This window comes from Stenella coeruleoalba (genome assembly GCF_951394435.1).
Source record: "Stenella coeruleoalba genome assembly, chromosome: 14".
Lineage (NCBI taxonomy): Eukaryota > Metazoa > Chordata > Mammalia > Artiodactyla > Delphinidae > Stenella > Stenella coeruleoalba.
In genome coordinates, this window is record NC_137160.1 from 72360934 (window position 1) to 72381590 (window position 20657).

The following is a 20657-nucleotide window of genomic DNA, read 5'->3' on the forward strand; positions in this document are numbered from 1 at the left end:
TCAGAATCCATTGACTCACTTGTTAAGGCCAGGCTGTTCTAAAGCCTTTTTCTTGCATAGTGCACTTTTTTTCCTCCTCTGAATATTTGTAAGTAATTGAACAGGACCAGGGCCTTGTAAAACAAGATATTCAGTGGTTTTGTCATACAATATGTAGATACTACTACTAAAAGTCTATGAAGTCATAACTGATATGTTTAGATGTGATCACCAAGTCCTATAATACAAATAGCTAACATTCACGGGCCGCACGTTGTTTTAAGACTTCTACACACATTAACTGACTCCTCACCACATTCTCGTATCTCCATTTTATAAATGAGGCAGCTAAGGCCCAGAGAGGTTAGGTCAGTTGCCCTTGGTCACACAGCCGGGAGGGGCAGGGCCTGGAATTAAACCTGGGCCATCTGACTCCAGAGCCCACACTTTTTATTCCTTACTCTTTATACTTGCTTCATATATTCAACACATTTTTATATTCTAAGATCAATATATATTTCTTAAATTAATGGCCCATGGGAACCTTCCCAAACTCACCTTGTTCCATTTATTATCTGGATATATATTCAGAATAAATTGCCTAATTGAAGTATGAGTTATTGGTGATTTATCACCCAGTAAACATACCCATGTAAGCACCACCCCACCTGTGAAATAGAACAATAGTAGTAGCACCCCAGAAGCCCCTCTTTTCCTCCTTTCCAGTCACTTTCCCCATCCTCCTCTCCCGTGTACATAGTTTCTCATTCTGCTTTTTTTTTTAAGTTGATTATAGCATGAGGATTCTCTCATGTCAGTAAAACTTCAGTAAATTGATTTTTCATAGCTGCGTCATAGACTAAAGTATCACTTATTCAACCTTCCCCCAGTGAATGGGCCCATTTTCAGCCTTCAGTCTTCCTAGAAGTCCTGTGAAGCATAATTCCAAGGGATTTGGGGGTGTTGGTAGGGTTGTTCTTTTGTTCCAGGTTCACATTAAACGTGTCTGAGTAAGGTGATATGTCTGTGTCTAGCCCTGTGATGGCTGCACAATTTTCAGACAATCTGATCCGGCCGTTCCTCATCCACATTGTGTCTGTGCCCGCTCTCATGACTCATCTCAGCACAGTGACCCCTGAGGTGAGTGGGCTCTGAATTCCCCCAATTCCATCTTTGCCTTTGTCCTTAAAATAGAAAGTAAAATGTTTTCTCTGTTAATTTCGACCTCGTCTCCTGATGATTCTCCTAAATCAGTAGCTACCGTAGACACACTTGTGTTAGAAGCCCAGAGAAAAAGGGTCTCATCTTTGTTCATTTTCTTCTTGGTGATGGATAACATGTTTGGCAGCTAGGGGGTGATCTGCAGGGATAGAGTTCACACTCTGGTGGGAAGCTCCTTTTATCAGCTTCCGCTTTAACAGTCTACGATTGTTTGCAGCGCCTCACTATTTTAGAATCTCATGACATGCTCCGTAAATTCATCACATTTTTAAGAGACGAAGATCGATGCCGTGATGTATGTGAAAGTTTAGAAGGATGCCATACACTTTGTCTCATGGGTAAGTATCTATGGCTGGAATTTTATTGTGTTCTGGGCGTTGGGAAAAGCCCAGGTGTTTAGCTTTCCACCATTCTGGAGGCCACAAGCTGTTTTTAGTAAAAGTTGGAAGTGCTTACAATAAAAGACAGGTAATGAGGTAAACAGTTTAAGTAGACACATGAAACTGAAAATCACGTGGAAAAATACATCAGCCTGGCAAACTAGCTGAGTGACTGTAAATGAATGTTAACTTTCAGCCCTTAGCTTCCTGGCAGCCAAGGGAAAAATGAAAACGAGTTACCTGGATAATTCTCATCTCAAGAGAGAAGAGAGCACAGTTTGGTGGGGCTTAGATCAGAGTAGGGTCTACAATGTCTGTTTTACAGTGTTTTCATTTAGATGAGAAAAGGGTTTGGGGATAGAGAAGCATTTGAAACAGCAGAGGTACACAACTCTCGTTGCCTAATTAGAGGAAATTTATTTTACATAGAAAAAGGTTATTGGGGCTACATTTTAAGGGAGTCGATGGTAAGAGTCCTCACAGAAAACATTAAATAAATTCAGTGAACACTGAATAACAGTGATTTTCCAGGACTTTTCAGCTATTCTTCAGGAGGTCATTTCTTGTGTTGACCCTTGGTTTTAGAATCTTGGTGTAAGAAAATGTTATACTAACTTAAAAATCTGTGTACCTGACATTTTACACGTTACCTCTTATAGTCCTCACATCAAGAGTGGGGGTCATCACTCCAGTCTTACAGATGAGCAAACAGACTCAAGAAGTAGGTTGAGGGTCACCTAGCTCGCCTGTGGCAGAGCCAGGATTTGAGGCCAGGTCTGCCTGTTTCTAAGCCCTGCACAGCACTGCAGCCCCAGCACTGATGGGTTCCTCTCTACGTGGAATTTCTTCCTGCACGCAGACATGGATGCATGAGCCCCAGGCAGAGAGCAGGGCTGGGAGGTGAGGAAGCGTGTCTGTCCGGGCCTACCGCACTCAGCCTTCTCTCTTTGTAGGCAACCTCCTGCACTTGGGCTCCCTCAGCCCCAGGGTGTTAGAGGAGGAGACAGATGGATTTGTGAGTTTGCTCACCCAAATGCTCTGCTACTGTCAGAAGTACGTGTCCCAGAAGAAATCCAACCTGACCCACTGGCACCCTGTCCTTGGCTGGTTCTCCCAATCCGTGGACTATGGGTGAGTTCTGGAGGCAGATCGCCGTCTTCCTTGTCTCTGCCTGCCTCTCTTCCACCACTTCCCCCTTTTCATCGAGATTTGTGGGCCAGGCCTGCAAGCCAGCTATGTAGGCATCAGGAAGCTTTTGTCGACTGGGTGGTAAACAGGATGGAATTAGGGTGAAGAACAGATAGAGGGTGTCTGGGATGTGACTGTGACACGTGGGGCCTGGGGGGAGCAACAATGCTGCTGGCAGCACAGGAAGTCTGTGTGGAGCGAGAGGGCCAAGAAAGAGCTTGGTGCCTTCTGCGTCCAGGCCTCAGCGGCAATTTGTGGATCCCATTTCTCTTATAGCATCTTACTTGCCGTGCTGAGTGGCAGTCCCCAGCTACCCTTCCGTGTGGCCATCCAGCAGGTGGAACTGACGTGCCCGCTCTCCTGCTCTCTCCTAGCCTTAACGAGTCCATGCCCTTGGTCACCAGACAGCTGCAGTTCCTGTGGGGGGTGCCTCTGATCCGGATCTTCTTCAGTGACATCCTGAGCAAGAAGCTGCTGGAGAACCAGGAGCCCGTCCACGTGCCGCCAGCGTCCCCACAGAATGTGCTTCCTGTGAAGAGTGAGTGGCTCTCCTTCCCCGAAGTGCAGCGCCTGCCTGGCCCTGTGTACCTGCTCCCCTCTGTCATGTGACCTCTGACTTCTCCCCTGAAGATTTTGAGACGGCTTAAATCAAGTTCACATTTAGCAAAACAGTGACTGGAAGTCCTTAGGGATAGTAAACAAGGACTAGGGAAATGTAACTATGTGAACAAAATCAAGGTTGTGTGTAGAGAACGTCCACAGATGATCCATGAGGGCTGCCATGCTTATCTCTGAACTGCCATTTGGCTCTGAATTTCCAGTGGCCAAAAATGAAAAGGGATTTGTGGACCCTTTATTACTTCTCATTAGTAGGAAGAAGGAGGAAGATCTATTTCCTAGGGGAAGTAGAGCTTTTCTGAGTTCCTAATCATAAAATAAATCTCCCCTGTGGAGCTGCTTATACAGGTGGTAGTGATCACTGACCAGGCTACCACCTCAGCGGCATCCCCGTTGCAGGGTCACTAATGGGTTCCTTGGAAAGGTTTCTTATTGCGCACTCTGATAAAAGTAAGGCAATGCTGTTAACACATAATTCAGTGGAGTTACTTGCCTATGGCAGATTGCCAGGTTCGGTGTGGTTTTTCTTCTGCCACCCAGTGTGTCACAAAGCTCCATCTTGTAGCTGTCAGTGAGCATGGGCTCAGTGTAACTTCAGCAGGATATAGATGCGAAGGTGTAAAACGAGAGTACAACCCCAAACTGATAATGAGTACTGGAGGCTGATGCTCCTACTTCCCTCTGAAAGCACAGAACATTGGGAATTAGCCAGGCCCCCCACCTTTGCCCCTCTTCCCATAATTCAGTCCTTGGAAGTTTCACCTTTGTGGGTTCTGAAGTTAAGTGGTTACAGTAAAAGAATCCACAGTAAGAATCAAATATGTTTGGCTTGTTCTGACAGATCTTGTGCTGTTCTAAAGAGGTCTTTGTGTTCTGTCTACAGACCTTTTGTTACTGCTTTTCTGATTTACCCAAAAGAGATGATTTGAATCAAAGCTGCAGCCTCACTGTCTGGCTCTGGCTGGAAATTAGGAGCTTTACTGAAGCGCTCTCCCCTTTATGGGGTGGAGTTTGGCAGATGGCTGAACTTCTGCTCACACGTTCCTCCTTCTCTCCACGCCAGCTCTCCTGAAGCGTGCATTTCAGAAGTCGGCGTCAGTTCGGAATATTCTCAGGCCTGTTGGGGGTAAACGTGTTGATTCTGCGGAGGTACAGAAGGTTTGCAACATCTGCGTCCTCTACCAGACCTCACTGACGACTCTAACCCAGATCCGGCTGCAGATACTCACAGGTCTGGAGTCCTGAGGTGGTCTCCGCCATCTCTCACATTTGCCAGACAAGTTTTCTTAGAAGTTGATTCTCTCCTGGCTTCCTTGACTCAGAAAACAGATTCTGAAGAAGGGTATTTTTGAGCTATTCTTAGAACTTGATTCTCTTCAGTTAAATAGCTTAAGGTCATTGCAGTCCTAGCACTTCTAGCTTGTTCCTGTGACCTGGCTTTTATTTTCATTATGAAGTGCAACTTGCTTTTTTAAAAGTTAACATTTTTTTATGAATAGAAAACTAGAAAAGACAAGGAAGCAGAAAAAAGAAAACTTAAACCACTCTTAATCCTACAGTCCATAGATAACCACCTGATCCTGAGTGTGTTACATAAATATATATTTAGATTGAAATGCATAATTTTATTTTTTCCTTTCCATTAATCACATTATAAGCATTTTATCATGTCAGAATTCTTTAAAAACCTCATTTTTATTGGTTGTGTAAGATCTCATTGCATGGATATGCCCGACATTTTCCTTTTTAGCTGAGCAAGGAAGAAAGTCCCCACTGTGAGCAGCACAGGAGTTGTTAGTATGATGGGTGTTATGAGGACAAAACGTCTATAAACCTTGAAGCTGTTGACTGCATAAAGGGTTAAGAACTTCTCTGTTACGTTTTACGTTTTTTAAATCAAAGTGCTGCTACTTCTGTCTTTCACACTTACTTACTCATCTTCAGATATTTATAGAGCACCTATGTGTGCCAGGCACTGAGGATGCAGAGGGGAATAAGACAGCCAAGGTCTGTGTTCCCAAGAGGATTACATTGCAGTAGTGAGGAGACCAATGATAAGTCAGAGGAAAGTATATTTAATATAATGAAGGACACTGTGACAATGAAAATAATGAGACATTGTTGACTTGGACTAGGGCAGGGTTTCTCAGCCTTAGCACTGTTGACATTTGGGGCCAGATAATTTGTTGTTGTGGAGAGCATCCTATCCATTGTAGGATGTTTAGCAGCCCCTGACCCCTACCCATAAATTCCAGTAGCACCTCTCTCCCACTTTTGACAACCGTACATGTCTCCAAACATTGTCAAATGCCCCCTGGGGTGGGGCGGTGTGCAAAATCATCCTTGGTTCAGAACCACTGGGCTGATGGAGATGGAAGCCGGAGGATTTACAGTCCACTCCAGGAGTGGAGTTTACAGGTCTTACTAGTAGATTGGATTTGGGGGAGTGAGGACTATAAGTTTCAAAGATGTTGCCAGATTTCTGGCCCAAGCAACTGTGTGGATGGTGGGGCCATTTGCTGAGCTAAGGGATGTGGGGGAGCAGGAGGTGGAGGGGGGATTGTGGGCCATCGAGAGTTCTGTCTGGCTGTGATGAGTGTAAGGTACCTGCTGGACCTGCAGCAGAGATGCCAAGCCAGCATACTGTGTACTGTGTGGAGGCTTGAGCAAAGGGGTGGGGTGAAAGGCCTGGGCCTGAGGGCCATTTCCCTAAGGAGAGTGCAGAAGGAGAAGGGGCCCAGATGAGCTGGCACCCCAGCACAGTGGGAAGGTCTGGGAAGCATACTGAGTGAGATGATTTTGAGGTAATAGCCTGTGTCCACCTTTATAAGATAACCACATTAAGCGTCCCCCATTGTCCCAATGAGAGAATTGAAAAAGAAGGTTTTTGGCCAATTTGAAAGTATATGATTTTAGGGAATTCCCTGGCGGTACAGTGGTTAGGACTCAGCTCTTTCATTGCCAGGGCCCGGGTTCAATCCCTGGTCGGGGAACTATGATCCCACAAGCTGCGCTGCGTGGCCAAAAAAAAAAGACGGAAAAAAAATACATGATTTTAAAAAGGAAGATGAGCTAGTCTAAAGTATATGTATAATATTCATTCTATTAGCTTGGCTATACACAAAACTATACACAAACTAGATTATAGAAAATAACATACTTGTTTTAAAAATACTGCTGTTTTTCTGCTCTCACAATTTACAAAATGTCTTTGTTCGTGCTCCTCACATACGTGTGTTGGTCCTGGAGCCACGTGCTGCTCCTCTGACCCGGCTCTCCAGAGCATGGCATCTTCATTTCTGTCTAAATTGCTCAGGATGCAGCCCTCATTGAATTGGTATATCATGCTGTAAATGAGTATATTTGTCCTGTAGAAGTATACCTGTGATCTCTGCATTGTAACTTCTTACTCCATTTTTTTTAATTGAGGTATAGTTGACATGTAACATTATCTTAGTTTCAGGTGTACAACATGATTTGATATTTGTACACATTGCACAGTAAGGCTAGTTAACATCCATCACCATACATTGTTAAATTTTTTCTTTTTTTTCTTGTGTTAAAGACTTTTAAGATCTACCCTCTTAGCAACTTTCAGAAATGCAGTATATGTTATTAACTATAGTCACCATGCTGTACTTTACATCCCCATGACTTATCTGTTTTATAACTTGAAGTTTGTCCTCTTTGATCCCCTCCACCCATTTTGCTTACCTTTCCCCTACCACCAACCCCCTGCCCCAGCAACCATAGGTACACCAATCTGTTCTCTGTATCTATGAGCTTGGGATTTTTTCTTTGTTTTTTAGTTTCTGCATATAAGTGAAATTGTATGGTATTTGTCTTTCTCTGACTTATTTCAGTTAGTATAATGACCTCAAGGTCCATCCGTGTTGTCACAAATGACAAGATACCATTCTCTTTTATGGCTGAATAGTATTCCTGTGTGTGTGTGTGTGCGCGCACGCGTGCGCACACGTGCACACCACATCTCTTCATCCATTTGTCCATTGGTGGACACTTGGGTTGTTTCCTTTATCTTGGATATTGTAAATAATGCTGCTGTGAACAAGGGGGTACATACATCTTTTCAAATTAGTGTTTCTGTTTTCCTCAGATGAATACCCAGAAATGCAATTGTGGAATCATATGGTAGTTCTATTTTCAGTTTTTTTGAGGAATCTCCATACTGTTTTCCATAGTGGCTGCACCAGTTTACATTTCCAGCAACAGTGCACAAGGGTTCCCTTTTCTCCACATCCTCACCAACACTAGTTATTTCTTGTCTTTTTGGTAATAGCCATTCTAACAGGTGTGAGGTGATATATCATTGTGGGTTTTTTTTTTTTTTTAATTTTTATTTTTTTTTGCGGTACGCAGGCCACTCACTGTCGTGGCCTCTCCCATTGCAGAGCACAGGCTCCAGACGCGCAGGCTCAGCGGCCATGGCTCACGGGCCCAGCCGTTCCACGGCATGTGGGACCTTCCCGGACCAGGGCATGAACCCGTGTCCCCTGCATCAGCAGGCGGACTCTCAACCACTGCGCCACCAGGGAAGCCCTATCATTGTGGTTTTGATTTGCATTTCCCAGATGGTTAGTGATGTTGAGCACCTTTACATGTGCCTGTTGGTCATTTGTATGTCATCTCTGGAAAAATGTATTCAGATCCTCTAACCATTTTTTAAACAGATTACTTGTTTTTTTGTTGAGTTGCATGAGTTCTTTATATATTTTGGATATTAACCCCTTATCAGGTATATGATTTGCAAATATTTTCTTCCATTCCATAGGTTGCCTTTTCATTTTGTTGATGGTTTCTTTTGCTCTGCAGAAGCTTTTTAGTTTGTTGTAGTCCCACTTGCTGATTTTTATTTTTGTTGACTTTGCTTTTGGAGTCAGGTCCAAAAAAATCATTTCCAAGACCCTTGTCAAAGAGCTTACTGCCTGTGATTTCTTTTAGGAGTTTCATGGTTTCAGATCTTACATTCAATTCTTTACTCCATTTTGAGTTTATTTTTATATATGGTGTAAGGTAGTAGTCTAGTTTCATTCTTTTGCCTGTGGCTGTTCCAGTTTCCCAATACCATTTATCGAAGAGACTGTTCTTTCCCCATTGTAAATTCTTGCCTCTTTTGTTGTAAATTAATTGACCATATATGTCTGGGTTCATTTCTGGGCTCTCTATTCTGTTCCATTCATCTGTGTGTGTGTTTTTATGCCAGTACCATACTGTTTTGATTACTGTATCTTTGTAATATAGTTTGAAATCAGGGTGCGCGATGCCTCCAGCTTTGTTCTTCTGTCTCCAAATTGCTTTCCATTCAGGGTCTTTTTTGATTCCATACAAATTTTGATTCTATTTCTCTGAAAAATGCCATTGGAATTTTGATAGGGATTGCATTGAATCTATAGATTGCTTAGAGTAGTATGGACATTTTAATAATATTAATTCTTCCAGTCCATGAGCATGAAATAACTTTCCATTTATTTGTGTCTTCTTTGATTTATTTTATCACTGTCTTTAATTTAATTTTATTTATTTATTTATTTTTTTATTTTTCATTGCATTGGGTCTTCGTTGCTGCGCGCGGGCTTTCTCTAATTGAGGCAAGTGGAGGCTACTCTTTATTGTGGTGTGCGGGTTTCTCATTGTGGTGGCTTCTCTAAGCACACGGGCTTCAGTAGTTGTGGCACGTGGGCTCAGTAGTTGTGGCTTGCGGGCCCTAGAGTGCAGGCCCAGGAGTCGTGGCACATGGGCTTAGTTGCTCCGCGGCATGTGGGATCTTCCTGGAGCAGGGCTCAAGCCCGTGTCCCCTGCGTTGGCAGGCGGATTCTTAACCACTCCGCCACCACGGAAGTCCCTTATCAGTGTCGTATAGTTTTCAGTGTACAGGTCTTTCAAAACTCCTTGGTTAAATTTATTCTAGATATTTTATTCTTTTTGTTGCAGTTGTAAATGGGATTGCTTTTGTAATTTCTATTTCTGATAGTTCATTTCTGATAGCAGCGAATTTTTGTATATTGATTTTGTATCCTGCAATTCTACTGAATTAATTTATTCTAACAGTTTTTTTAATGAAATCCTTAGGGTTTTCTATATATAATATCACATCGTCTCAAATAGTGAATCTTACTTCTTCCTTTCCAACTGGGTACCTTTTATTTACTTATTTTTTCTTGCCTAGTTCTGGCTAGGACATCCAGTACCATGTTGAATAAAAGTGGTGAGAGTGGGCCTCCTTGTTTTGTTCCTGACCTTAAAGGAAAAGCTTTCAGCTTTTCACAATGATGTTAGCTGTGGGCTTTTCATATATGGCCTTTATTATGTTGAAGTACATCCCCTCTGTACCCACTTTGTTGAGAGTTTTTGTATCGTAAATGGATGTTGAATTTTTTCAGATGTTTTTTCTGCATATATTGAGATGATCGTGTGATTTTTATCTTTCATTTTGTTAATATTATGTATCACATTGATTGATTTGCAGATACTGAACCATCCTTGCATTCCTGGAATAAATCCCATTTGATCATGGTGTATTATCTTTTTAATATCTTGTCAAATTCGGTTTGCTAATATTTTGTTGAGGATTTTTGCATCTATGTTCATCAGAGCCTGTAATTTTCTTTTTTTTGTTGTGTCTGTCTGGTTTTGATATCAGGGTAATTCTGGCTTTGGAAAATGCGTTTGGAGGCATTCCCTCCTCTTCGATTTTTTGGAAGAGTTTGAGAAGGATGGGTATTAATTCTTCTTTGAATGTTTGGTAGAATTTATCATTGGGGTCATCTGGTCCTGGACTTCTATTTGTTGAGAGGTTTTTGATTCAGTTTTCTTACTAGTAATAGGTCTATTCAGAATTTGTTTCTTCATGATTCAGTCTTAGAAGATTGTATGTTTCTAGGAATTTATCCATTTCTTCTAGGTTCTCCAGTTTGTTGGCATATAATTGTTCATAATAGTCTCTTAGGATATTTTGTATTTTTTTTTTTTTTTTTTTTGCGGTACATGGGCCTCTCACTGTTGTGGCCTCTCCCGCTGTGGAGCACAGGCTCCAGATGCGCAGGCCCAGCAGGCCATGGCTCACGGGCCCAGCCGCTCCGCAGCATGTGGAATCTTCCCGGACCGGGGCACGAACCTGCATCAGCAGGCGGACTCTCAACCACTGTGCCACCAGGGAAGCCCGATATTTTGTATTTTTTCAATCAGTTGTCTCTTCTTTCATTTCTGATTTTATTTGAGCCTCTTTTTTTTTTTTTTTTTTTTTTTTGGTGAGTCTAGCTAAAGATTTGTCAACTTTATTTCAAAGAACCAGCTCTTAATTTTTTTTTTTAAAGAAGATGTTGGGGGTAGGAGTTTAGTAATTTATTTATTTATTTTTGCTGTGTTAGGTCTTCGTTTCTGTGCGAGAGCTTTCTCTAGTTGTGGCAAGCGGGGGCCACTCTTCATCACGGTGCGTGGGCCTCTCACTATCGCGGCCTCTCTTGTTGCGGAGCACAGGCTCCAGACGCACCAGCTCTTAATTTCATTGATCTTTTTGGTTGCCTTTTCAGTCTCTATTTCATTTATTTCTCCTCTGATCTTTGTTATTTACTTCTTTCTACTAACTTTGGGCTTCATTTATTCTTTTTCTAGTTCCTTAAGGTAAAAAATTAGATTGTTTGAGATTTTTGTCGTTTCTTGAGGTAGGCATGAATCACTATGAACTTCCCTCTTAGAACCACTTTGCTGCATGCCATAAATGTTGAAATGTTTTATTTCCATTTTCACTTGTCTCAAGGTATTTTTTTAATTTCTCTTTTGATTTCTTACTTGACCTATTGGCTATTTAGTCACCTGTTTTTTTTTTAAACATCTTTATTGGGGTATAATTGCTTTACATTGTTGTGTTAGTTGCTGCTGTATAACAAAGTGAATCAGCTATATGTATACATATATCCCCATATCCCCGCCCTCTTGCGTCTCCCTCCTACCCTCTCTATCCCATCCCTCTATGTGGACACAAAGCACTGAGCTGATCTCCCCGTGCTATGCAGCTGCTTCCCACTACCTATCTGCTTTACATTTGGTAGTGTATATATGTCAGTGCCACTGTCTCACTTTGTCTCAACTTACCCTTCCCCCTCCCCGTGTCCTCAGGTCCATTCTCTACATCTGCATCTTTATTCCTGTCCTGCCCCTGGGTTCTTCAGAACCATTTTTTCCCTTTAGATTCCATGTATATATATTAGCATACGGTATTTGTTTTTTTCTTTCTGACTTACTTCACTCCATATGACAGACTCTAGGTCCATCCCCCCCACTACAGATAACTCAATTTCGTTTCTTTTTACGGCTAAGTAATATTGCATTGTATGTATGTGCCACATATATAAAGAAGAATGGATATCTTCTTTATCCATTCATCTGTCGATGGACATTTAGGTTGCTTCCATGTCCTGGCTATTGTAAATAGTGCTGCAGTGAACGTTGTGGTACATGACACTTTTGAATTATGGTTTTCTCAGGGTACATGCCCAGTAGTGGGATTGCTGGGTCATATGGTAGTCCTATTTTTAGTTTTTTAAGGAATTTCCATACTGTTCTCCATAATGGGTGTATCAATTTACATTCCCACCAACAGTGCAAGAGTGTTCCCTTTTCTCCACGCCCTCTCCAGCATTTATTGTTTGTAGATTTTTTGACGATGGCCATTCTGACTGGTGTGAGGTGATACCTCATTGTAGTTTTGATTTGCGTTTCTCTAATGATTAGTGATGTTAAGCATCCTTTCATGTGTTTGTTGGCAATCTGTATATCTTCTTTGGAGAAATGTCTATTTAGGTCTTCTGCCCATTTTTGGATTGGATTGTTTGTTTTTCTGTTATTGAGCTGCGTGAGCTGCTTGTATATTTTGGAGATTTATCCTTTGTCAGTTGCTTCATTTGCAAATATTTTCTCGCATTCTGAGGGTTGTCTTTTCATCTTGTTTATGGTTTCCTTTGATGTTCAAAAGCTTTTAAGTTTCATTAGGTCCCATTTGTTTATTTTTGTTTTTATTTCCATTTCTTTGGGAGGTGGGTCAAAAAGGATCTTGCTATGATTTATGTCATGGAGTGTTCTGCCTATGTTTTCCTCTAAGAGTTTTATACTGTCTGGCCTTACATTTAGGTCTTTAATCCATTTTCAGTTTGTTTTTGTGTATGGTGTTAGGGAGTGTTCTAATTTCATTCTTTTACATGTAGCTGTCCAGTTTTCCCAGCACAACTTATTGAAGAGGCTGTCTTTTCTCCATTGTATATTCTTGCCTCCTTTATCACAGATAAGGTGACCATAGGTGCATGGGTTTATCTCTGGGCTTTCTATCCTGTTCCATTGATATATAGTTCTGTTTTTGTACCAGTACCATACTGTCTTGATTACTGTAGCTTTGTAGTATAGTCTGAAGTCTGGGAGCCTGATTCCTCCAGCTCTGTTTTTCTTTCTCAAGATTGCTTTGGCTATTCAGGGTCATTTGTGTTTCCATACAAATTGTGAAATTTTTCTTCTAGTTCTGTGAAAAATGCCATTGGTAGTTTGATAGGGATTGCATTGAATCTGTAGATTGCTTTGGGTAGTATAGTCATTTCACAACGTTGATTCTTCCAATCCAGGAACATGGCATATCTCTCCATCTGTTTGTATCATTTTTAATTTCTTCCATCAGTGTCTTACAGTCTTCTGCATACAGGTCTTTTGTCTCCTTAGGTAGTTTTATTCTTAGGTATTTTATTCTTTTTGTTGCAATGGTAAATGGGACTGTTTCCTTAATTTCTCTTTCAGATTTTTCATCATTAGTGAATAGGAATACAAGTGATTTCTGTGCATTGATTTTGTATCCTACAACTTTACCAAATTCATTGATTAGCTCTAATAGTTTTCTGGTAGCATCTTTAGGATTCTCTATGTATAGTATCATGTCATCTGCAAACAGTGACAGTTTTACTTCTTTTCTGATTTGGATTCCTCTTATTTCTTTTTCTTCTCTGATTGCTGTGGTTAAAACTTCCAAAATTTTGTTAAATAATAGTGGTAAGAGTGGGCAACCTTATTTTATTCCTGATCTTAGTGGAAATGGTTTCAGTTTTTCACCATTGAGGACAATGTTGGCTGTGGATTTGTCATATATGGCCTTTATTATGTTGAGGTAAGTTCCCTCTATGCCTGCTTTCTGGAGAGTTTTTATCATAAATGGGTGTTGAATTTTGTCAAAAGCTTTTTCTGCATCTGTTGAGATGATCATATCTTTTTTTTTTTTTTTTTTTGTGGTACGTGGGCCTCTCACTGTTGTGGCCTCTCCCGTTGTGGAGCACAGGCTCCGGACACGCAGGCTCAGCAGCCATGGCTCACAGGCCCAGCCGCTCCGTGGCATGTGGGATCTTCCCAGACCGGGGCACGAACCTGTGTCCCCTGCATCAGCATGCGGACTCTCAACCACTGCACCACCAGGGAAGCCCGAGATGATCTTATCTTTGTTTATCCTTCAGTTTGTTAATATGGTGTATCACATTGATTGATCTGAGTATACTGAAGAATCCTTGAGTTCCTGGGATAAACCCCACTCGATCATGGTGTATGATCCTTTTAATGTGCTGCTGGATTCTGTTTGCTAGTATTTTGTTGAGGATTTTTGCATCTTTCATCAGTGATTGGCCTGTAGTTTTCTTTTTTTGTGACATCTTTGTCTGATTTTGGTATCAGGGTGATAGTGGCCTCATAGAATGAGTTTGGGAATGTTCCTCCCTCTGCTATATTTTGGAAGAGTTTGAGAAGGATAGGTGTTAGCTGTTCTCTAAATATTTGATAGAATTCGCCTGTGAATCCATCTGGTCCTGGGCTTTTGTTTGTTGGAATTTTATTTTATTTTTTTTTGCGGTACATGGGCCTCCCACTGTTGTGGCCTCTCCCGTTGCGGAGCACAGGCTCTGGACGTGCAGGCTCAGCGGCCATGGCTCACGGGCCCAGCCGCTTCGCGGCATGTGGGATCTTCCCAGACCGGGGCACAAACCCATGTCCCCTGCATCGGCAGACGGACTGTCAACCACTGTGCCACCAGGGAAGCCCCTTGTTGGAATTTTTTTTTTTTTTAACATCTTTATGGAATATTTTTAATCACAGTTTAAATTTCAGTGCTTGTGATTGGTCTGTTTATGTTTTCTATTTCTTCCTGGTTCAGTCTCGGAAGGTTGTGCTTTTCTAAGAATTTGTCCATTTCTTCCAGGTTGTCCATTTTATGGGCATACAGTTGCTTGTAGTAATCTCTCATGATCCTTTGTATTTCTGCAATGTCAGTTGTTATTTCTCTTTTTTCATTTCTAATACTGTTGATTTGAGTCCTCTCCCTTTTTTTTTTTGATGAGTCTGGCTAATGGTTATTCAATTTTGTTTATCTTCTCAAAGAACCAGCTTTTAGTTTTATGATCTTTGCTATCATTTCTTTCATTTCTTTTTCACTTATATCTGATCTGATCTTTATGATTTCTTTCCTTGTGCTAACTTTGGGGGGGTTTTGTTCTTCTTTCTCTATTGCTTTAGGTGTAAGTTTAGGTTGTTAATTTGAGATTTTTCTTGTTTCTTGAGGTATGATTGTATTGCTGTTAATTTCCCTCTTAGAACTGCTTTTACTCCATCCCATAGGTTTTGAGCCATCGTATTTTCATTGTCATTTGTTTCTGGTATTTTTTTAATTTCCTTTTTGATTTCTTCAGTGATCTCTTGGTTACATAGTAGCGTATTGTTTAGCCTCTATGTGTTTGTATTTTTTACAGTTTTATTCCTGTAATTAGTATCTAGTCTCATAGCATTGTGGTTGGAAAAGATACTTGATACGATTTCAGTTTTCTTAAATTTACCAAGGCTTGATTTGTGACCCGGGATACAATCTATCCCGGAGAATGTTCCATGAGCACTTGAGAAGAAAGTGTATTCTGTTCTTTTTGGATGGAATGTCCTATAAATATCAATTAAGTCCATCTTGTTTAATGTATCATTTAAAGCTTGTGTTTCCTTATTTATTTTCATTGTGGATGATCTGTCCATTGGTGAAAGTGGGGTGTTAAAGTCCCCTACTATTATTGTGTTATTGTCAGTTTCCCCTTTTATGGCTGTTAGCAGTTGCCTTATGTATTGAGGTGCTCCTATGTTGGGTGCATATATATTTATAATTGTTACATCTTCTTGGATTGATCCCTTGATCATTACGTAGTGTCCTTCTTTGTCTCTTGTAATAGTCTTTATTTTAAAGTCTATTTTGTCTGATGTGAGAATTGCTACTCCAGCTTTTTTTTGATTTCCATTTGCATGGAATATCTTTTTCCATCCCCTCACTTTCAGTCTGTATGTGTCCCTAGGTCTGAAGTGGGTCTCTTGTAGACAGCATATATACGGGTCTTGTTTTTGTATCCATTCAGCTAGTCTGTGTCTTTTGGTTGGAGCATTTAATCCATTTACATTTAAGGTAATTATCAATATGTATGTTCCTGTTACAAACAATTTTCTTAATTGTTTGGGGTTTGTTATTGTAGGTGTTTTCCTTTTCTGTGTTTCCTGCCTAGAGAAGTTCCTTTAGCATTTGTTGTAAAGCTGGTTTGGTGGTGCTGAATTCTCTTAGCTTTTTTGCTTGTGTGTGAAGGTTTTAATTTCTCCGTCGAATCTGAATGAGATCCTTGCTGGGTAGAGTAATCTTGGTTATAGATTTTCCCTTTCATCACTTTAAATATGTCCTGCCACTCCCTTCTGGCTTGCAGAATTTCTGCTGAAAGATCAGCTGTTAACCTTATGGAGATCCCCTGTATGTTATTTGTTGCTTTTCCCTTGCTGCTTTTTTCTTTTTCTTTGTATTTAATTTTTGATAGTTTGATTAATATGTGTCTTGGCATGTTTCTCCTTGGATTTATCCTGTATGGGGCTCTCTGTGCTTCTTGGACTTGGGTGGCTATTTCCTTTCCCATGTTAGGGAAGTTTTCAACTCTAATCTCTACAAATATTTTCTCAGTCCCTTTCTTTTTCTCTTCTTCTTCTTGGACCCCTATAATTCGGATGTTGGTGCATTTAATGTTGTCCCTGAGGTCTCTGAGGCTGTCCTCAATTCTTTTCATTCTTTTTTCTTTATTCTGCTCTGTGATAGTTATTTCCACTATTTTATCTTCCAGGTCACTTACCTGTTGTGCCTCAGTTATTCTGCTATTGATTCCTTCTAGAGACTTTTTAATTTCATTTATTGTGTTGTTCATCATTGTTTGTTTGCTGTTTAGTTCTTCTGGGTCCTTGTTAAACGTTTCTTGTATTTCCTCCATTCTGTTTCCAAGATTTTGGGTCATGTTTACTATCAGTACTCTGAATTCTTTTCCAGGTAGACTGCCTATTTCCTCTTCATATGTTTGGTCTGGTGGGTTTTTACCTTGCTCCTTCATCTGCTGCATATTTCTCTGTCTTCTCATTTTGCTTAACTTACTGTGTTTGGGGTCTCCTTTTCACAGGCTGCAGGTTTGTAGTTCCTGTTGTTTTTGGTGTCTGCCCCCAGTGGGTGAGGTTGGTTCAGTGGGTTGTGTAGGTTTCCTGGTAGAAGGGCCTGGTGCCTGTGTTCTGGTGGATGAGGCTGGATCTTGTCTTTCTGGTGGGCAGAACCGTGTCCGGTGGTGTGTTTTGGGGTGTTTGTGAACTTAGTATGATTTTAGGCAGCCTCTGTGCTAATGGGTGGGGTTTTGTTCCCATCTTGCTAGTTGTTTGGTATGGGGTGTCCAGCCCTGGAGTTTGCTGGCCATTGAGTGGAGCTGGGTCTTACCATTGCGACGGAGTTCTCTGGGAGAGCTCTCGCCAATTGCGATCACGTGGGGCCAGGAGGTCTCTGGTGGTCCAATGTCCTGAACTTGGCTCTCCCACCTCAGAGGCTCAGGCCTGACCTCCGGCCAGAGCACCAAGACCCTGTCAGCCACATGGCCATGTACGTGGGGAGTTTCTTGCTTTTTGGGAAGTCTGAGGTCTTCTGCCAGCATTCAGTAGGTGTTCTGTAGGAGTTGTTCCACATGTAGATGTATTTTTGATGCATTTGTGGGGAGGAAGGTGATCTCCACATCTTATGCCTCTGCCATCTTGAAGGTCCTCTCATCACCCTGTTTTTTGTTTTTGTTTTTTTTAACTTATTTTTAAATTGTGAGGTTTCTGCATTTTGTAACCACATCCCCTTACCCTTGAAAACGTGAGGTCAAACCTTTAGGAATAATAATGAGATTGTTGTTAAATTTCTTTGCCTCCATTACAGTCCCTTCAGTTCACCCTCTAAACATCCATAAGTAGCATTGATTGAGTCTGCCCCCAGGCTAATATATCTTCCCCAAACAGTTTGTTCAAAATCTTTGTTCAAAATTAAGCCATTCAAAGTGCTCTGTAAAGTGAGGGGCATTATAAGGACTCAAATATAAGGTGACTCCTCCTTTTCTGAGGAATAATTTGAGGAACACATCTTACTGTACATTCAGTGACAAGTGGAACTTTAGAGCCACACTTTCTAGGTCAATAGCCGTATTAAAAGCCTTCATAGAGAACAGTGATGCAGCTTGTGTGCCTGAGGCCTAGCCATGGAGAAGCCCTCTGCTTCTCCCGGGGTCAATTTTTTGTGTAACTCTTCAGAGTATCTCATATTGTCATTCGCTGCTTTCCCATTTTTAACAGAGATAGAATAATAGCAGTAGATGAGAGGAAAGCTTTGCTAAATGTGGATAAGCCTGCAAGATAGTTTAAAGCAGGGGTTGGCAAACTATGGCCCATGGGCCAAGTCCAGCTCACCGCTTGCTTTTGTAATTAAAGTTTTGTTGGGAACACAGCCACGTGCATTTATTTACCTATTGTCTATGGCTGCTTTCATGCTGTGATAGTAGCACATTGAGTAGTTGTGACAGAGACTGGTCCAGACTGAAAACCTAAAAATACTGACTCTCTGGCCCTTTCCAGAAGAAAATTGCTGATCCCTGATTTAAAACATAATCACTGAGTCAGCAGATCTGGGTTCTGTTCTTGGCTCTGACACTTACTGGTTGTGTGATTTGGGGCCAGTTACTCAATCTCTCTGAGCATCAGTGTCCTCCCTTAAAATGGTGATAACATCGGGTTTCCCAAGGTGAAAAGGAAGTATTTAGAATGGTATCTGACACATAGCAAGCACCCGTTAAATATTAGCCTGCTATTATCATTGTTGTTCTCATGGTGATGTTATTCTTCGTGATTGCACCTTCTTTCTCTCAACATGCATTAAATGGTCACTAATAGGTTTAAGTGTTTTGTTTTCCCGAAGGAGAGGAGACATAAGGGACCAGGTGGAGCCCCACCTGAAGCTTGGGTTTCTCTATCCTTTTCCAGGTCTCACTTACCTTGATGACCTGCTGCCCAAACTTTGGGCGTTTATCTGTGAACTGGGGCCCCACGGAGGGTTAAAGCTCTTCTTGGAATGCCTCAACAATGACACTGAAGAGTCTAAGCAGCTCTTGGCCATGCTGATGCTGTTCTGTGACTGTTCCCGGCACCTCATCACGTAGGTTGACTGCTGTGGGGCTGAATTCCTTTCCTAGAATGTGGAGAGACCAAATTACAGTGTCAGCAAGGAAGCATTTGTTAATGTGATTACTGCAAGCATTTGGACCTGTCATTAGAAGAATTAGACAAGACATTTACAAAGTGGGTGGCACTTAGTAGGGATTCAGCAGTTGTTAGTTCCCATCCTTTCAGGAGAGCTGGGTCATTACCACTTATGTGGGCTTTGGGGTCTTCTAGAGCTCGGTTCAAATCACACCTCGGCTGTTTACTCACTGTGCTAGGTAGTTAATTGGAAAATTCCAGAGCCAGTGTGCAGAACCTGGCTCAGCCACTCACTGAGACACCCTGGTCCAGAGGGGAAGGGGCTCCACCTCTCTGGGCCTCAGTTTCCTCATCTATAGATAGGAGTTCATAGCACCTACCTCTTAGCCGTGTGGGAAGGTACAGAAGAGATCAGTGATAGGCATAGTCCCAGGCACCGGCAGCAGTCAGTATGTGTTGGCTGTTATTCTTACAACTGTTGTCAAGCTGACCCTGGGCAAGTTGCTTAACCTCTCTGAGCCTCAGTTTCCTCAACACTGGAATGGAGACAATATTACCAATCTGATAGGGAGTAAATGAGAAAAGGAATGTCAAGTACCTAGTACAGTGCCTGGCACAGTGAGAAATTAACAAATGTTAGTCCCATTCAGTTCCTTTTCTTTAAGCTTATGTGTCTACTTGAGTATTTGGTATTCTTTTAATTCCACTTTTTCCCAAAAGGTTGGTGAAGAATTGTAAGATAGAATGGACCTCAGGAAGTTATATTCGGTCTGGGAGAGATTGGCAGGAGGGGATTAGGGGTATGTAGGTGGCGGATTGGGTATGAGTCATGGAGGGAGGGCCCAGTGAGTAGTTAGAGGGGAGAGCAGGGGTCTTTGGCTGCTGGTGACACCCCCTTAATTGCCTGGTCAAGGGTGACCCAAGAGTGAGTCAGGCTCTAAAGTGAATAGAGCAGTTATAGGAGATTTTCAGATAGAGCTGCATCTTATGGTTCATTTATTCATATATTCTTTCAGACATTTATTCATTCACCCTCAAATACTTATCAAGCACTTACTCAGTGCCCCTAGTGTCTGTTACAGATGCAGAATAAGATTCCACAACTTCCCTCAGTAGACACAGACTCTCAGTCAAGATTCCTTAATAATTCAGACATGAATTCATAAGCAGTGTCACAGTCAGATTCTAAGAAAAGGGTAGAGCAGAACGTGTCGTTTCTTTCCTTTCTCAATTGTATTTTTTAACTTCTTACTATAGACGATTTCAAATAAATAGAAAGTGGAAAGAATAATATAATGAACCTTCACGTACCTGTCACCAATTTCATTAGTTAGTTATTGACTCATGGCCACTCTTGCTTCATCTATACCTCCACCCACCCTTCCATCATATCCTTTTACCTGTAAATTTTATCTAACAGATAGAGCTTATTTCTTAAAATTATTTTGTCTAGTATGAGGAATAGATCTTTTTTTTCCCCTTCTTTTTAGTGGGAAATTATGAATAATTTTCTGTCTGACTTAGGATCCTTGATGACATTGAAGTTTATGAAGAACAGATTTCATTCAAACTAGAAGAACTGGTCACGATCTCCTCTTTTCTGAATTCCTTTGTGTTTAAGATGATCTGGGATGGAATCGTAGGTAAGGTAAAGATGTCAGCCGTTGTTTAATTGCTGCTACACAT

The 20657-nt window shown here is 41.4% G+C and overlaps 1 protein-coding gene across 3 annotated transcripts in view; it reads left to right on the forward strand.

Annotated features, from left to right (window-relative positions):
- The window catches only part of UBE3B (ubiquitin protein ligase E3B), a 57512-nt gene that overhangs the window by 13996 nt on the left and 22859 nt on the right, over window positions 1–20657 (forward strand). For all 3 annotated transcript variants that reach the window (XM_079943390.1, XM_079943388.1, XM_079943389.1), the window contains exons 10-16: window positions 1014–1119; window positions 1418–1538; window positions 2534–2711; window positions 3143–3306; window positions 4450–4617; window positions 18756–18927; window positions 20496–20614. In XM_079943390.1, coding sequence (XP_079799516.1) covers window positions 1014–1119; window positions 1418–1538; window positions 2534–2711; window positions 3143–3306; window positions 4450–4617; window positions 18756–18927; window positions 20496–20614 — 1028 coding nt within the window. The remainder of the gene's footprint in view (window positions 1–1013; window positions 1120–1417; window positions 1539–2533; window positions 2712–3142; window positions 3307–4449; window positions 4618–18755; window positions 18928–20495; window positions 20615–20657) is intronic.